Source organism: Hippopotamus amphibius, chromosome 3 (assembly GCF_030028045.1).
Source record: "Hippopotamus amphibius kiboko isolate mHipAmp2 chromosome 3, mHipAmp2.hap2, whole genome shotgun sequence".
Lineage (NCBI taxonomy): Eukaryota > Metazoa > Chordata > Mammalia > Artiodactyla > Hippopotamidae > Hippopotamus > Hippopotamus amphibius.
Window position 1 is genome coordinate 194,208,432 of NC_080188.1, and position 18,368 is coordinate 194,226,799.

The 18,368-nt window shown below is 37.6% G+C and overlaps 1 protein-coding gene across 5 annotated transcripts in view; it reads left to right on the forward strand.

Annotated features, from left to right (window-relative positions):
- The window catches only part of CFH (complement factor H), a 135,226-nt gene that overhangs the window by 51,135 nt on the left and 65,723 nt on the right, over nt 1-18,368 (forward strand). For all 5 annotated transcript variants that reach the window (XM_057726224.1, XM_057726227.1, XM_057726225.1 and 2 more), the window contains 2 exons: nt 12,952-13,134; nt 14,939-15,115. In XM_057726224.1, coding sequence (XP_057582207.1) covers nt 12,952-13,134; nt 14,939-15,115 — 360 coding nt within the window. The remainder of the gene's footprint in view (nt 1-12,951; nt 13,135-14,938; nt 15,116-18,368) is intronic.

The following is an 18,368-nucleotide window of genomic DNA, read 5'->3' on the forward strand; positions in this document are numbered from 1 at the left end:
TCTGCTGTACAGCAAAGTGACTCAGTTATACACATATAGCCATTCTTTATTTTTGATGTGTTCTTGGAGTAGGTGAACTCAGCGTCCTCCTACTTTGCCATCTTGACATCTCTCCTCTTTTTCCAGTTCCTTGAGGTATATGTAGGTGGTTTATTTGAATTTTTTTTTCCTAAATGTAGACATTTATTGCTACAAAATTCCCTCAGAGCTCATTTTGCAGTATCTCATACTTTCGTAACATTGTGTTTGGCAAAGTACTTGTTATGAATTCAACCTTCTTACATTTTCTAGGGCTTGATTTTTGACCTGTCATATGATCTATCCTGCAAAATATTCAGTATTCACTTTAAAAGAATGTGTATTCTGCTGCTATTGCATGAAATGTTTTGTGTATATCTGTTATGTCCATATGCTGTAAAGTTTGGCTCAATCTTATGTTTCTGTGTTGATTTTGTGTCTGGGTGATTAATCCACTGTTGATAATGGAGTCTTGAAGTACTTACCATTATTTCAATGTTGTCTATTTCTCACAACACATCTGCTGGTATTTGCTCAATATCTTAGGTGCTCTAATTTTTTATCTTTTTGATTAATTGACATCTTTATTATTATATAATGACCTTATGTGTCTCTTGTTACTGTTTTGGCATAAAGTCTATTTTGTCTGATATAAGTATAGCTAGCCCTGCCTCTCTTTTGGAATCTGCTTTCATTGAATATCTTTTTCCATTCCTTCACTTTCCTCATGTAAGTGTCCTTAATGCTGGATATAGTCTCTGGTAGACAGATAGTTTAGTTTTCTTTTTCCATCCATCCTTCCATGCATCCATCCATGCATCCATCCATTCATCCTGTCTTTTATCATTTTTTTAAATTGGGGTATAGTTGCTTTACAATGTTGTGTTAGTTTCTGATGTACAACGAAGTGAATCAACTATATATATACATATATTCCCTCCTTCTTGGACTTCCTACCCACCCCCTGCATCCCACCCATCTAGGTCACCACAGAGCATCAAGCTGAGCTCCCTGTACTATACAGTAGGTTCCCACTAGCTCTGTTTTCACATGTCAATCCTAATCTCCCAATTTGTCCGACCCCCTTTCCCTCCCTGTGTTTACGCATCTGTTTCCTATGTCTGCATCTCTATTCCTGCCCTGCAAATTGGTTCATCTGTATCATTTTTTGAGATTCCACATATATGTGTTCACATACAATATTTGTGTTTCTCTTTCTGACATACTTCTTTCTGTATGACAGACTTTAGGTCTATCCACATCTTTGCAAGTGACCCAATTTCATTTCCTTCTAAGGCTGAGTAATATTCCATTGTATATATGTACCACACCTTCTTTCTCCATTCATCTGTTGATTGACATTTAGGTTGCTTCCATGTGCTGGCTATTGTAAATAGTGCTGCAGTGAACATTGGGGTACGTGTTTCTTTTTGAATTATGGTTTCTCAGGGTTTATACCCAGTAGTGGGATTCCTGGGTCATATGGTAGTTCTATTTTTAGTTTTTTAAGGAAATTCCATACCATTCTTCATAGTGGCGCTATCAATTTACATTCCCACCAACAGTGCAAGAAGGTTCCCTTTTCTCCACATCCTCTCCAGCATTTATTGTTTGTAGATTTTTTAATGTTGGTCATTCTGACTGGTGTGGGATGATATCCCATTGTAGTTTTGACTTGTATTTCTCTAATAATTAGTGACATTGAGCATTTCTTCATGTGCCTCTTGGCCATCTGCAAGTCTTCTTTGGAGAAATATCTATTTAGGTCTTTTGCCCACTTTTTGATTGGGTTGTTTGGTTTTTTCTTTGATAAAGAGCTGCATAAGCTGATTGCATATTTTGGGGATTAATCTCTTATCAATTGCTTCCTTTGCAAATATTTTCTCCCATTCTGTAAGTTGTCTCTTTGTCTCATTTATGGTTTTCTTTGCTGTGCAAAAGCTTTTAAGTTTAATTAGTTCCATTTGTTTATTTGTTTTTTTTTTTATTTTCATTACTCTAGGAAGTGGATCAAAAAAGATCTTGCTGTGATTTATGTCAAAGATTGTTTTTCTCTAAGACTTTTATAATGTCCAGTCTTACATTTAGGTCTTCAATCCATTTTTAGTTTATTTTTATGTATGGTGATGGGGAGTGTTCTCATTTCATTCTTTTACATATAGCTGTCCAGTTTTCCCAGCACTGCTTATTGAAGAGGCTGTCTTTTCTTCATTGTGTATTCTTGCCTCCTTTGCCATAGATTAGGTGTTCATAGGTGCATGGGTTTATCTCTGGGCACTCTATCCTGTTCTCTAGTTGAGCTATAGCTCTTTTTTTGTACCAGTCCATACTGTCTTGATTACAATAGCTTTGTAGCATAGTCTGAAGTCAGGGAGTCTGCTCCAGCTCCATTCATCTTTCTCAAAATTGATTTGGTTATTCATGCTCTTTTGTGTTTCCACACGTATTGTAAAAATTTTCATCTAATTCTATGAAAAATACCATTGGTAATTTGATAGGGATTGCATTGAATCTGTAGATTGCTTTGGGTAGTTTAGTCACTTTCACAATATTGATTCTTCCAATCCAAGAACATGGTATATCTCTGCATCTGTTTGTGTCATCTTTGATATCTTTGATCAGTGTTTTGTAGTATTCTGAGTACAGGTCTTTTCCTTCCTTAGGTAGGTTTATTCCTAGGCATTTTATTCTTTTGGTTATAATGGTAAATGAGATTGTTTCCTTAATTTTTCTTTCTGAACTTTCATTGTTAGTATATAGGGATGCAAGGGATTTCTGTGTGTTAATTTCATATGCTGAAACTTTACCAAGTTCATTGATTAGCTCTAGTAGTATTCTAGTAGCATCATTAGGATTTTCTACGTATAGCATCACGTCATCTGTGAACAGTGAAAATTTTACTTCTTCTTTTCCAATTTGGATTCCTTTTATTTCTTTTTCTCCTCTGATTGCTGTGGCTAGGACTTCCAAAACTATGTTGAACAATAGTGGCGAGAGTGGACATCCTTGTCTTGTTCCTGATCTTAGAGGAAATGCTTTCAGTTTTTCACCATTGAGAATGATGTTTGCTGTGGGTTTGTTGTATATGCCCTTTATTATGTTGAGATAGGTTCTGTCTATGCCCACTTTCTGGAGAGTTTTTATCCTAAATGAGTGTTGAATTTTATTGAAAGCTTTTTCTGCATCTATTGAGATGGGTATATGGTTTTTATTCTTTAATTTGTTAATATGGTTTATCACACTGATTGATTTGTGTATATGGAAGAATCCTTGCATCCCTGGGATAAATCCAACTTGATCACATTGTATGATCCTTTTAATGTGGTGTTGGATACTGTTAGCTAGTATTTTGTTGAGGATTTTTGGGTCTATGTTTAAGAGAGATATTGGCCCATAGTGTTCTTTTTTGTGATATCTTTGGTTTTGGTATCAGAATGATGGTGGCCTCGTAGAATGAGCTTGGACATGTACCTTCCTCTGCAATTTTTTGGAAGAGTTTGAGAAGGATGTTAGCTCTTCTCTAAAAGTTTGATAGAATTTACCTGTGATGCCATCTGGTCCTGAACTTTTATTTGTTGGAAGATTTTAAATTACAGTTTCATTTCATTACTTGTGATTGGTCTGTTTGTATTTCCTATTTCCTCCTGGTTTAGTCTTGGAAGGTTGTATTTTTCCAAGAGTTTGACCATTTCTTCCAGGTTGTTCATTTTATCGGCGTATACTTTCTTGTAATAGTCTCTTATGATCCTTTGTATTTTTGCAGTGTCACTTATAATTTCTCCTTTTTCATTTCTAACTTTATTGATTTGAATCCTCTGCCTTTTTTTACTTGATGAGTCTGGCTAAAGGTTTATCAATTTTGTTTATCTTCTCAAGGAACCAGCTTTTAGTTTCATTGATTTTTGCTGTTGTTTTCTTCATTTCTATTTCATTTATTTCTGCTTTGATTTTTGTGATTTCTTTCCTCCTACTAACTTTGGGTTTTGTTTGTTCTTCTTTCTCTAGTTGCTTTACATGTAAGTTTAGGTGGTTTATTTGGGATTTTTCTTGTTTCCTGAGCTAGGATTGAATTGTTATCAACTTCCCTGTTAGAACTGTTTTTGCTGCATCCAGTAGCTTTTGGGTTGTCAGATTTTCATTGTCATTTCTTTCTATAAATTTTTTGATTTCCTCTTTGATTTTTTCAGTGATCTCTTGGTTTAGTAGCGTGTTATTTAGCCTCCATGTGTTAGCATTTTTTAGTTTTTTCCTATAATTTCTAATTTCATAGCATTGTTGTTGGAAAAGATGCTTGAAATGATTTCAATTTTTTTAAATTTACTGATGCTTGCTTTGTGACCCAAGATGCAATCTATGCTGGAGAATGTCCTGTGTGCACTTGAGAAGAAAATGTATTCTGCCACTTTGGGGTGGAATGTCCTATAAATATCAGTCAAGTCTGTTTGGTCTAGTGTGTCCTTTAAAGCCTGTGTTTCCTTATTTTTTTTCTGTCTGGAAGATCTGTCCATTGGTCTAATTCAGGTGTTAAAGTCCCCTACAATTATTGTTTTACTGTCAGTTTCCCCTTTTATGGCTGTTAGCATTTGCCTTATGTATTGAGGTGTTCCTATGTTGGGTGCATAAAGATTTATAATTATTTTATCTTCTTCTTGTATTCATCCCTTGATCATTAGGTAGTTTCCTTTATTGTCTCTTGTAACAGTATTTTAAAGTCTATTTTATCTCAAATGAGTGTTGCTAGTCCAGCTTCCTTTTGATTTCTATTTGCATGGAATATCTTTTTCCATCCCCTCACTTTCAGTCTAAATGTGTCCCTAGGTCTGACATGGGTGTCTTTAGACAGCATATATTCAGGTCTTGTTTTTACATCCATTCAGCCAGTCTGTGTCTTTTGGTTGGAGCATTTAGTCCATTTACATTCAAGGTAATTATCAATATATATGTTCTTATTACCATTTTCTTAATTGTTTTGGGTTTGTTTTGTGGGACTTTTCTTCTCTTGTGTTTCCCACCTAGAGAAGTTCCTTTAGCATTTGTTGTAAAGCAGGTTTGATGGTGCTAAATTCTCTTGGCTTTTGCTTGTCTGTAAAACTTTTGATTTCTCTGTTGGCTCTGAATGAGATCCTTGGTTGATAGTGTAGTCTTGGTTGTAGGCTTTCCCTGTCATCAGTTTAAATATATCCTATCACTCCCTTCTGGCCTCCAGAGTTTCTGATGAAAAATCAACTGATAACCTTTTGGGGATTCCTTTGAATGTTATTTGTTGCTTTTCCCTTGCTGCTTTTAATATTTTTTCTTTGAATTTAATTTCTGTTCATTTGATTATATGTGTCTTGGCATGTTTCTCTATGGGTTTATCCTGTATGGGACTCTCTGTGCTTCCGGGACTTGGAGGGCTATTTCCCTTCCCATGTTAGGGAAGTTTCTGACTATAATCACTTCAGATATTTTCTCAGACCCTTTCTGTTTCTCTTCTTCTGGGGCCCCTATAATTTGAATGCTGGTGTGTTTAATGCTGTCCCAGAGGTCTCTGAGACTGTCCTCATTTGTTTTCATTCTTTTTTCTTTATTCTGCTCCTTTGCAGTTATTTCCACCATTCTTTCTTCCAGCTCACTTATTCATTTTTCTGCCTCAGTTGTTCTTCTATTGATCCCTTCTGGTGTATTTTTCATTTCAATTACTGTGTCATTCATCACTGTTTGTTCATTCTTTAGTTCTTCTAGGTTCTTGTTAAACATTTCTTGTATTTTCTCAATCCATGCCTCCATTTAATTTCTGAGATTTTGGATCATCTATATTATCATTACTCTGAATTCTTTTTCAGGTAGGTTGCCTATTTTCTCTTCATTTATTTGGTCTTGTAGGTTTTTACCTTGCTTCTTTGTCTGTAACATATTTTTTTGCTGTCTAATTTTTTTGTTGTCATTGCATGGGGCTGTGTTCCTGTCTTGCTGATTGTTTGGCCTGAGGTGTCTAGCACTGGAGTTTGCAGTCAGCTGGGTGGAGCCAGGTCTTGGTGCCAAGATGAGGACCTCTGGGAGAGCTCATACTGATTAATATTTCTTGGGTCCTAAAGTTCACTGTTAGTCCAGTGGCTTGGACTTGTCACTCTCACCACAGGAGCTCAGGCCCAATCCCTGGCCTAGGAACCAAGACCCTGCAAGCCATGTAATGCTGCAAAAAAAAAAAAAAAAAAAAAAGCCCAGAAAAGGCCATGGGGGTGGTGGGGGTTAGGCTCAGGATCTGCATGGCTGGAGGGGGCCCAGGAGTATGGAGGTTCAGGTCCAGGACCCCAGCAGGTTTGCAGGACAAGAGAGGGTGGGGGAGAAGCTGGCCATGTTCCTTTCTGATCCCCTGACCTCTCTCCCTAAGCCCACTGATTCCCTTGCTGTGAGTGGGCCCCTCTGAGCATGAGAACCCCTCCCCTCCCCAGCTGCCCCTACGGCATGCCCATCCCTTACTGCCTCCACTTTTTCTCCCTTCCTCTTCCCCCCCCCACATCCTACCTAGTCACATGGGGATTCCTCCTGTTCCCTTAGGTGTCCAAGGTCCTCCACTAGTGCCTAATAGGTGCACTAATTATGAGAAAATTCAAACTCTATGTCCTCCTGCACCTCCATCTTATCCATCCTATGTCTTTTCATTGAAGTGTGTAATCCATTTATATTTAGAGTAATTATTGATAGATAATGACTTACTAATGCAACCTCTTTTTTTTAGTGTCTTTTCTAGTTACTCTTTTGTAGTTTCCTAATTCCTTTCTTCCTCTCTGGCTGCCTTCCTTTGTGAATTAATGATTTTTATAGTAGTATGCTTTCAATAAACTTCTCTTCTGTGAATCTAGAGTGGTTTCTTGCTTTGTGTTTACCATGAGACTTAAATAAAACATCTTACAGAGAGGGTAGTCTGTTTTATACTGATAAAACATGAGCATCAACCACATGCAAAATCTCTTTCCTTTTACCCTCCAACCTTTTATATTTTTGATGTCACGATTTGCCTCTTTTTATAGTGTGTATTTATTAGCAAATTATTGTTGCTATCATTATTTTTATATTCTTGACTTTAACTTTTATATGGTTAAGTGTTTAACATTTGATAACAAAGTACTATAGTATTGTGCATGTGACTGTATACTTACATTTACAAGTGTACAGTGTATTTTCATATTATTAATTAGCATTCTTTCACTTTAGCTTGAATAACTCCCTTCAGCATTTCTAATAAGGCAGGCCTAGTTGAGTTCAATTCCCTCAGTATTTGTTGGTCTGGGGAAGTCTTTATCTTCCATTCACTTCCAAGTGACACTTTCCAAATAAAGTATTCTTGGTTGGTGGGTTTCTCTTTCAACACTTGGAATGTATCATTCCACTTTCTCCTGGCCCATTAGGTTTCTGCTGAGAAATCAGCTTAGAGCCATATGAAGGTTCCATTATAAATTCCAAGGTTTCTTTCTCATGGTGCCTTTAAGACCTCTTTTTCTCTTTGATTTTTTTCTGTTTTATTATAATATGTGTTGTAGAGGAATTTTTTATGTTGATTTTGTTTGGTAACCTGAAAACTTCATGAACTTAGATATTCAAATCTCACCTTCAATTTGGAAAGTTCTCAGCCATTATTTCTTTAAATAAGTTTTCTGCCCCCATCTTCCTCTTTTCTCCTTCTGGAACTTCAATAATTCACAAATTGGTTCTGTTGATGATATACATACATCATGCAGCCTTTCTTCATTCTTTTCCATTATTTTTTCTTTGTTCTCCTTGACTGGATAACTTCAATGTATCTGTCATCTCACAGATTCCTTCTTATGCTTCTTTCATTCTCTTATTGATGCTACTCAGTAGCATTTTTATTTCATCATTGGATTTTTCAGCACCAGAATTTCTGTTTGACTTTTTTTTTTCTATCTTTTCATTAAACTGCTCATTTTGCTCATCTATTGTATTCCTGATTTTGTTCAATTGTCCTCCTGTTTCCTGGTAGCACATTGAGTTATTTAAAACAGCTATTTTGAATTCCTCATTAGGTAAATCACAGATCTCCAATCTTTGGGTTTGAATACTGAAGAATTTTGTGATAATTTGTTGGTGTCATGTTCCTTGATTTCATTTTCCTTGAAGTTTAGTGTTGTTGTATTTCCTTTGGAAGTACCAGTCTCCTTTGGGAGAGAGACAACTTCCTTCAGCCCTGCATTAGTCTCTGAGGCTATCTCAGGTCTCCTAGAGACACCTGCTCACACTGCTTCTCCCACTTGTGGCAGAATTTCTGTGCTTGTGTGCCTTGTCTAGATCCTGCAGTGCAGTATGGGTGCTGAGAGCCTCTCTTTTGTTTCCACAAAAATGGCACTACATCTTAATCTTGTGTTCTCTCCCTGGAACACAGATTTGAGCCAAATTTCTGTGCCTGCTCACTAGCTGCCTATCAAAGCTTGCTCTTGTCTCCAATGTCAGTTATGTCCACAGGGGGCTGGCCACATGATGGGAGGGTCTGTGTATGAGGTAGACAGAGCCTTGAAGGTGCCAGTGGACCAGTTGGGAGAATCTGCAGGTGAGGCCTTCCCAGCAGCTTCTGCATGGATTCTTTGATGGATTCCTCAATGCAGTTAGTAGGATCATCCTGCCTTTAATGATCTGTAAGTGTCCTGTCTGATGCTTCCATAGTCTCTTCATAACTACCAGTCATTTTGGTCATTATTAAGTATTCTGGATGAAGTGAGAGGTAAATGAGCCTTTTGGCAGACCCTACAGAGCTGGGGAAGCTGCAAGATTATTCACACACTCTCCCTTTCCCCTGTGGGAGAAATCAGGGACCTGGGAAGTTTTCTATTAGCCTTAAGCTGTGCCTCCTTGGCGGGGAGGGTGAGGCAGGTAAAGTAGAGCTGTTCTTCTTACTTAGTCCAATGAATCCAAACTCATATTTTTTTTTTCTCCAGTGCTGTGCTGAAGCTCCTCCTGTGAAAACCTGAGCTTTCACATAAGGCCTCTCTTCCATGAGTGATTATCTGAGTGTTTCCAGGGGCTCTTGGACTGTGGCTGAGAGAGGCTAGAGCTGGTTTATGGGCCACTGCAGGCACCACAATCACGACAGCCTTTTACTTCTTGCTTGGGTGGCCAAGACTCCTGCTGGGTCCCTTTGTATATGGTGGTGAGTCCCACCCCTCCCTCAAAGACAGGTTTGTCTGTGGATGGATCAAATTTCTGTTGTTGGCTCAGGAGCAAAAACGATGAATGTCTTGTGCCCCCATGATTCCATATTTTCTGGTGACAATTTAAAGTCTATTTTGTCTAATGCAAATATCACCAGCTCTGCTTTCTTTTGGTTACCATTTTCATGAAATAACATTTTTCATCCCTATTTTTTCAGCCTGTGTTTTTCCTTAAAGTTAGTTTCTTATAGACAACATAAATATGAGTCTTGTATTTTTATCCAAGCCCCCAGTCTGTGTCTTTTATTGTTGAGTTTAATGTATTTACATTTAAAGTGTTTCTGAACCATAAGATTTTACTATTAATTTATTATTTATTTTGTTTGTCTTCTAGTTCTTTTGTCTTTCTTTTTCTTTCTTGTTATTTTCCTTTGGGTTTCATTGGGTTTGTTTGCTTATTTGTTTGTCAGCTTCAAATAGGCTGTCATTCCTTTCTCTTGTTCTTAATGTAAGGTGTATTCTTGTTGGGGCTTATATAGAATATCTAATTTTTATAGCAATAAACTTTTATCTTCCTCCACTTCCATGCTAAGTTGTTTACATCACAATTTACATCATATCATGTTTATAACCATTTATATAACTTGTTACATTTATTCATAATACTTTTGTCTTTTAACTTTTATGCTAGTATTAAAAGTGATTTACCCATCACCATATTCTATATTTGTCTCTATATTTGCCATTACCAATGAGAGTCACACTTTCTTATGCTGTTGTGTTGATATTTAGCACTCTTCTATTGCAACCTGAAGAACCTCCTTTAACATTTCTTTGAATGCACCTCTAGTGGTGATAAACTACCTAGGCGTTTGTGTGTCTCGGAGTAATATTTTTACTTCCCCTTCATTTGTGAAGATCCAATTTGCTGGTATAGTATTCCTTGTAGATTTTTCTTCCAGCACTTTGAGTGTATCATCCCACACCCTTCTGATCTTCAAGGTTTCTGCTGTAAAATCACCTCATAGCTTTATGGTTCCCTTCTATGTGATGTTTCCTATTGCTATTTTCAAGATTTACTTTGTCTTTTAGACAGTTTGATCATGTATTTCAGTTGGAGGAGGGATTTTCACAGTTCATCTTATTCATGTGGGTTGACTGGATGTGGATGTCTATTTTCTTCCCCAGATTTATTAAATTTTCAGGATTATTTCTTTGATTCACTTTTCTGTGCTTTTCCCTCTCTCTTCTCCCTCTCAGGCTTCCATAACATATATTGATCATTTTGGTGGTTTCTCATACCTGCCTTAACCTATGATCACTTTCTTCCATTCTTTTTCTTTTTGCTCCTCTGACTCAGTTATTTTTAGTGACTTTCATGTTCACTGGTCCTTTTCTCTGCTTAATCTTGTCTGTTGTTGAATCCCTCTATTTAATTTTTCAGTTTATTTATTGTACTTAGTTCTACCATTTCTCTTTTGGTAATTTCTATATTTTGTATCTCTTCGTTGAAATTCTTACTTTGTGCATGCATTGCCTTCCTGATCTTGGTAAGCATGTTTAAGCCTGCTATATTGTGGGTTTGGGGGTGGGGTTGGTTTGTTTGTGGGTTTTTTGCCATTGCAAAATGCATTTTATTTCTAAATATTTTCTAGGAATAAACTCACAAGCTTCAGCTACAAGAGGGGAATATCAGAAGCAAGGGGGAGAAGCTGGGTTACTTAGGCTCATACATGGGAGCTGCCCATGACACTAGCCTGAGACATGCCAGGCCCAGTGCACCTCTGCTTTAATCCTCTGTCAAATTTTGTGCTGTGTGACTGATATTTTGAATATCTATTGGTGAAATCACCTTCTTCATTTCATTTGTGTTGGTTTATAGATACTTACCTTGTTCTTCTGACTGGAACGTATTTCTCACTTTTATCACTTTTCTTCACTCTCTCTGTTGATATCTGTGCACTAGATTAAACATCCACATCTCCTAGGCTTCATAGACTGGCCTCATATGTAGAAGCCTTTTTCATCAATCACCCTGGCCAGAGATTCTGGGTGCCTCTCTAACCTCCATGCTCATCCAAACTGTTGTCTTTGTACTTAGCATCCTCCAGTGGGGCTAGAGTATGACAACTCCCATCTGTGTCTTGAGACAGGGGAGCTAGAGCCCAAGAAGCTGGTGATGCTGGGAGCTGGAGTTGATCCCCTTGCTCACTCTGCACTGAGCTGGGGAGAGGAGCTGTGGGAAATGCCTGCACGCTCCTTCAACCCCTGTGCTCTTCCAACCATGATTCTGCTCTCTGTCGTCCCCAGGACCCGAGCAGAATCGGGGCTTCATCAGCTCACAGGACAGGTTGGTGAGAAGCCAGGTCCTCAGGCAGCAGCTGGAAAAGACGAGGGTCTAGATGTGCAGTCTACATCCTTCCACAGAGAAACTGGGAGCTGCTGACTCTGCTCTAAGCTGGGGGGTGACCTGTGAGCAGTTCTAGCACAGCCCATCCTAACTGCCACTTTGTCCTCAGTAGTCCCAGAAGACTGGAAATGCTGGGCCCTCTCAGAGGCAGGCAAGGTAGAAGCCAGACCCTGGACTAGCTTTCAGAAACCAGGAGCCCTAGATTGTGGTTTGAACTATTTGCTCCTCTAGGAGGAGCTAGGAGTTGAGGGTTCCCTCCCAATTATATGGTGTTCTGCTGGGTGAGGTTTATAGTCAATGTGTGTCTCAGTTTTTCCTGCCAGTTAGGATTTAGGAATTTTCTCACTGGCCTTGAATGTAGGAGCCTCTCAACCAGTGTTTTGAATAAGGGGAGCTGATGCCTTTGTAGCAGTTAATTCAGTGTCTTTGGGAGAGGGAGAGATTTCAATACCCTTTTCCACCATCTTACTAACGGCGCACTGTTCCTTCAAATTTATACACATTGGATTTGTTTACCTTTTGTAATTTTCAAGTAAAAACAGTTATTGATTTTCAAACTTTATTATTTTCTATTATTGCTATTTAATGTTAAAATTTCCCTCTCAGCACACTTTTGTCATCTCGTACATCTCATAAAATTTTTCTTACCATGTTTTTATTTTCATTCAGTTCAAAACATTCAACGTTTTCTCTTTTGATTTCTTCTTTATCCTTGAGTTAATAAATGAAGCTGAGCTCTGTGAAGAGACCTAGTAAGTGACATAAATGTGCTTTACTATTTCTAGTTTAGTTATACATAATTTGAGGAGTCATCATTTTGTCCTGAGTAGGATGAATGTATGTGTCGGTCTCTGTCATCTTTGTTGGACTACACGCATTGATGGAGATTTCAGCACCCAGTTCTGATGACAAACATTTCAAATTCCCAGAGACAAAGGCTGCAGTAACTATGGTGGAAGATTCTGAGATCATCACCGGATCTGAGATGCCTCAATGTGTCAACTGTGTTCTGGGTTGCTTAAGAGATCCAGATTAGGCAATTTTTCCAACAGGTCCCAGGAGAGAAACCCACTGCTGATAGAGCTCTGACATGCTGTAGGATTCCAGATGCATCAGACAGCAGAGGTCTAATCATTTCCCAGCAGGGATTCTGAGTACTTTAAATCTGGCTTTGTTCTAAGAAAATGAATAAAGTGTCCTGACTTAATATATTTGGGAACTCATAGGTTTTTTTCTCTCATACAAGAACTTAAATGACTAGAGTTTTTCTAGGGTTACATTTAAAAATGACTCCCAATTTTTGTATACTTATATTACTTGAGTCCTTATAAAATGGTTATCAAATACATGCTTATCTTTATGTTTTCTCCCTTTTAGAGACATGTTCAAAAGCAGATATACAAATTGAGAATGGATTTTTTTCTGAATCTGACTTTACATATCCCTTGAATAAAGAAACACAATATAAGTGTAAACCAGGATATGTAACAGCAGATGGTAAGACATCAGGATTGATTACATGCCTGGAAAGTGGATGGTCAACGCAACCTGTCTGCCTTAGTAAGTGACTGATTAGTGTTTAGTGTCATTATCCTGACGAGCGTGCTACGGAGGTTTTCTTTAACTGCATTCTTTTTACCTTTTTTTTTTTCTTTGCCGGGTTGGAAGTGGCATGAGGTGTTGATGTGATTCCATGGTTGTATTTGAAAAGATAAATTCAAAAATGTATATCATTTTTTACCTTTTATGATTCATTGCTAGTAGGGGTAAATATCACTGCACCCTTCAGGTCAAGGCTTTTTCACTTTAAAACATCCTGTGATTAAAAACTAAGTTAGCTAGGGACCTTACCTGTATTCTGGTATAAATTCATTTATTTTTCGATGAGCCCTTTATGCCGATTGTATCTGTTTTTACCTTATGAGAATTTTATGTGAGAATCTTTCCTCCTAAACCTAAAAGTTATGTTTTTCAGCGAAGATATGAGTCCATAGTTTATCATCTTCAAATAATATGACCTGTATAGTTTATGTGTTTGAAACTGCAGGGTAGATTCACTTGTGAAAAATTCTCTGTGTTAGGAAATCTTCACAAACATCTAGTTAGTGGAGACAGAGAAACACTTCTAGACAGGACCAAATTCTGCTGTGCTGAGAGGCTTTCTTGTCCCGACACACAGATGTTTAAGAAGATTTTCTAAGAACAATTTGCTGGGTTCATCTCCTTCATCCCAAAGCCACACAGTGATATTTTTGAAGTGATACTTTACATATTCAGTTTTAAGTGACGTGGATATTTCAAATATCCTTTTCTACTGTTTCCGTTTCATTTATTTTTCTAATATCTATTCTTACTATGAGCACTGGCCAAAGAGAAAATAATAAAAGTTGCCCTCATATCAAACTCATTTTGTACCAATATGTAACCAGTTTTCCATTCTAACACTCTTTTTATGGAAGAGAAAAGGTCTCTATTATTATCTTTTTTACTAGTGTAGTTTTACTTTAATTTTTTAAAGTTTTAAGCTAGCTCACTACAACACACATTATGAAATTTGAGATAAATTATTTAAACCTTTATCAACATCCCTCTGTTACAGTGCTAAACTGATACTATAACATTTTACTTTCTTGTAACTAGTTATGAACAATAGAACTACCTCTGCATTCAACCTTGATAAATATAAAAGAATACATAACCATTAGAAATATATTTGGGAAAGCAAAATCAGCACGTGAACTTTGAAAATTAGTGTGTTTTAAAGAACAATTTTATAGAATGTTTAAAAATGTACTTACCTTGTTGAAATTATGCTATTGAAATTTTTTTCAATTAATCAATTTTTCTCTGGCATATAGGTCACAACTGCTAATAAGTTCAGCATATTAATTCATAAAATGCTGTTGTAAAAATAGTACAGTACATCTGTAATGGCTTATTTTATTACTAGCATGGGAAAATGCATAAGTATAATTAAGTTGAGAAAAATGTTCATAAAATAATTTCAAAGACATTAAGTGTTGAGGAAAATGTTGTGTAGAAACATATTTTTTCGAGAATTCTTTGGCAGTCCAGTGGTTAGGGCTACACACTCCCACTGCAAGGGGCACAGATTCAATCCCTGGTAAGGGAATTAAGATACTGCAAGTCGTGTGGTATGGACAAAAAAACCAAAAACATATTTCTTCATTGTGAGTAACTATTTCAGGACAGTGATCTATCACTGGTATTCTTGGGTTATTTTTGTGTAATACTTATTAGCACATGCTAATTAGTAAAGCCCCCTTTCCCCTTGAGATGGGACTTAATCATATTGGCCACTAAATAATATTAGCAAGGAAATATTGATTCCATTATCCCTTAGAATCCTGTGATATGCCAGTATTTGAGAATGCCAGAGCCAGAAGTGATTGCACATGGTTTAAGCTCAACGACAGTTTGGACTACGAATGCCTTCATGGATATGAGAGCCGAGATGGACTCACTACAGGCTCCATAGTGTGTGGTGAAGACGGCTGGTCTGATAAACCCGCATGTTATGGTGAGAACTCTTTCAGATGCTTTTCTTTTCAAGATGAACATAATTAACAATAATCGTCAAAAAATATATTTTCACCGAATTTGACTAATGTAGAGTCATTTTTAAGGAACGATGATTCAAATCAAGGTGTTTCCTACTGCTTTAATGTAAACTGGGCGGAGGGGAAGTTTTAAGTCCATAGACTCACTCATTACCAGAATGACAGTGTCTTACAGCCTCTTCAACCACGTTGCTCCTGAGTTTCTGCTTTATGCCTCCTACCTTGAGTGTTAATTTCTGCAGGTCCTGAGAGGAGCTCTTTATTTTCCAACTTTGACAAATTCTGAGGATGATGACATGGATCTCTTTTATGTTCACCAATCAGCTGCCTTTTTTCCAGGGCTAGAAACAGGGCTTCAGTCTCTGGCAAACGGAGTGGATGTTGAATGTTCCAAGCCAAGGGAACAGTATGTGCAAAGCTTTGGCAACAAAACAATATTTGGGAAATAACAGGTGAACGGATTCTGCTTAAGATGTAGGACAATTTTATGAGCTGAGCCTGCCTAGGAGGCAAAGGAGAGATTATGCAGGTTACTTCAGGGCATGTTGACATTTGGATTAATTTTATGATTGATGAAAAGTGATAAGGAATTTTAAGGAAAGGATTGATACAACTTTATTTGGATTTTTGAAAGATTTTTTATATGTATACCATACTTATGGTGGGCAAGAGAAGACTCAGGAATGCATGTAGGGTGAGAAAGAGTGGGGATTAGAGAGGGTTATGGCTGAAGAGATGCAGAGCAGAGGATAGATTTGAGATGATTTTTATGGTAGAAAACACAGGTAATGTTACTAAATGTGGGGTGTCAGAAAGAGCAAAAGGTCAAGGAACTCACATGTTTGTTTTCCTTATTTTTGTAAGTAAGCAGGGAAATGGAAGTGACTTTGTAAGGTGGAGCTGGCAGGGGAGAGGACACTTTGGGGAGGACATCACAGCTTTTGAGTTGAGCACATTATGGCTGGGCTGCCCGTGGACCGTAAAAATTGGATATGTCAGCTACAGACTTGAACGCGTGGGTCTAGCCTGGAGATATATGTGGGAGATAAGCACCCTATAAATAATGATATGAAATTGAAGAAGAATATAGAATGAAAACAGAAGAGAGCTCAAGACTGAGCCTTGAAGCATTCCAACATTCAGGTGCCAGACAGAAGTGAAATGGATAGCAAAGTAGGCAGAAAAAAGAGGACACAGAGCATTTGGGGGAAATCTGCAGACATGAATGCTTTATAGATGTGGAGAGACAAAGATGAGTAAAGGCAAGGAAGTATAATTAGATCGAGTCCTGTGGAGTCAGCCTGGATGGGTTCTAATTCCAGTTCTACACTTTGCTAAGCATGTGTCTTAGCGCAACAACGAAGCCTGTTTGAAGCTTTGTTCACTTTTCCTAATCTGGAAATGGATTAGTATTTACAAATCTTCTAATGTTTCAATGAATTTTGGACTAAGTTATTCATAAATGTTATTGCCACAATGCCTGCCATACAATAAAATCAAGGAAACTGTCATTCAATTCGATTATTATGATGGTTAGTGTGGTGAATATGTCTCATTTAGTGGATACATCCACTTAGAAGAGTGAAAATGTGGTGGATTTGGCTACATAGAGGCCAACAATAACTGGAACAGAGATGCTTGTGGACGGAGTAGACAGGGAAAAAGCGACATAGAACCAGCTGAAGAAATGGTTACTAAGAAATCTAATGCAGCATATGGACACGACACTTTCACCAGGTTTGGCTTTGGCGGAGAGGAGGAGGCTCAGGAGGCACTGCCAGCGGAATGACACCCTGAATAAAGTATTTTTTTTAATGGGAAAGAGGACAGAGTATTGAACAGCTGGAGAGGACGTACTAGAGAGGGAAGCAGGCAGAGACGGACAGAGGAGGCTCCCTGTGAAGGAGGAGGAAAGGAACCAGCGCTGCTGAGAAAGTGCTGGGCTTTGGTGGCAACAGGTCTACTTCCAACTTCCTATCTGGAGGAAGGAAGGAAAACGGATGTGTAAATCCAGTGCTGGAAAGTAGCAGGCGCTGGTGGTTACTGTTTTCCTTTGAGGTAGGAGACAAAGTCATGTGCGATTAAGGGGTGCACAGGGGAAGGAGGAGAAGGAACAGCAGAAAAGGCAGAGCAGAAAAAAAGATTTAAAAAAGAGGATTCAGACAGACACACAGAGTGAGTTTATTATGGAAATGAGACGGGATTGTCCAACAGGGTCTGGGCACTAATTTCACTTTTCAGGCTGTCAACAAACACCTACTATGTGCTAGAAGTGGGCTAAGAGAAATGGTGAAAGGTACAAACAGGGGTTCTGCCTTTCAAGAGCTTTCATTCCAGTATGAAAAAAAAAGTGAATTAAAGTAAATAATGAACCAAAGGTAAAAATATTTCTACTATATTTTTCAAAGAACTGTATTCAAAGAACACATAATCCAAGCACTTAGAAAATAGGAGGAACTAAATGCTCTAGTTGATGCAGGATGACATCTATGCAAAGAAAAGTTTGGAAACCATTCATTCAGCATTAGAGGGTCTGTACAGCAGCCAAGGCAGCAAAGAAATTGACCTATTTTAAAGATTTTGGGTTAACTCAGACTCCGGGGGGAGATAGGTGACCGTGGAAGTGAAGGCAAGGAATGGATTATAAAGCGTTTGCAGCTTCTTCTAAGTAACAGGGAGGCTTTTAACATGATCATGGCTTCCTTAAAGTCACTATCTTTATTTGAAGACAGCAGCTGGAAAATAGCTGACAGCCAAGATCTTTTTTTCGTGATGTTAAAGCAGCATTTTCACAATATGATAAAATAGGAATTTTATTGTATATAAGATAAGCACAATATATATAAACAAAGACACCAATAAAAGTATTGCTTTGTGGAAATTTGGGGTAGAATTTTTGGAAAGGAATCCCAATGGTTCTCATCAAGAGTGACCTTCTCAACTAAGCTAGAAAACTCAATATTAAAACAAAAAGAAAAACAAATTTATTGAGGTTTTCTGTGGCATTACTTTTAAAAATAGTTAACCTACATCTAATTTTATGATTCTGTGTTAAGATTTGACTTCTAGATAGTATGAATTTCCTTTCTGGTATGATTCTAATCTTTAAATTCCAATTTTGAATTTTATAAATTAATTAATGAAAATGGAAGATTCCAGAAAAGAAAAATGAAATTTCGGTTATATATAGCAATGTAACAAATTTCATAAATT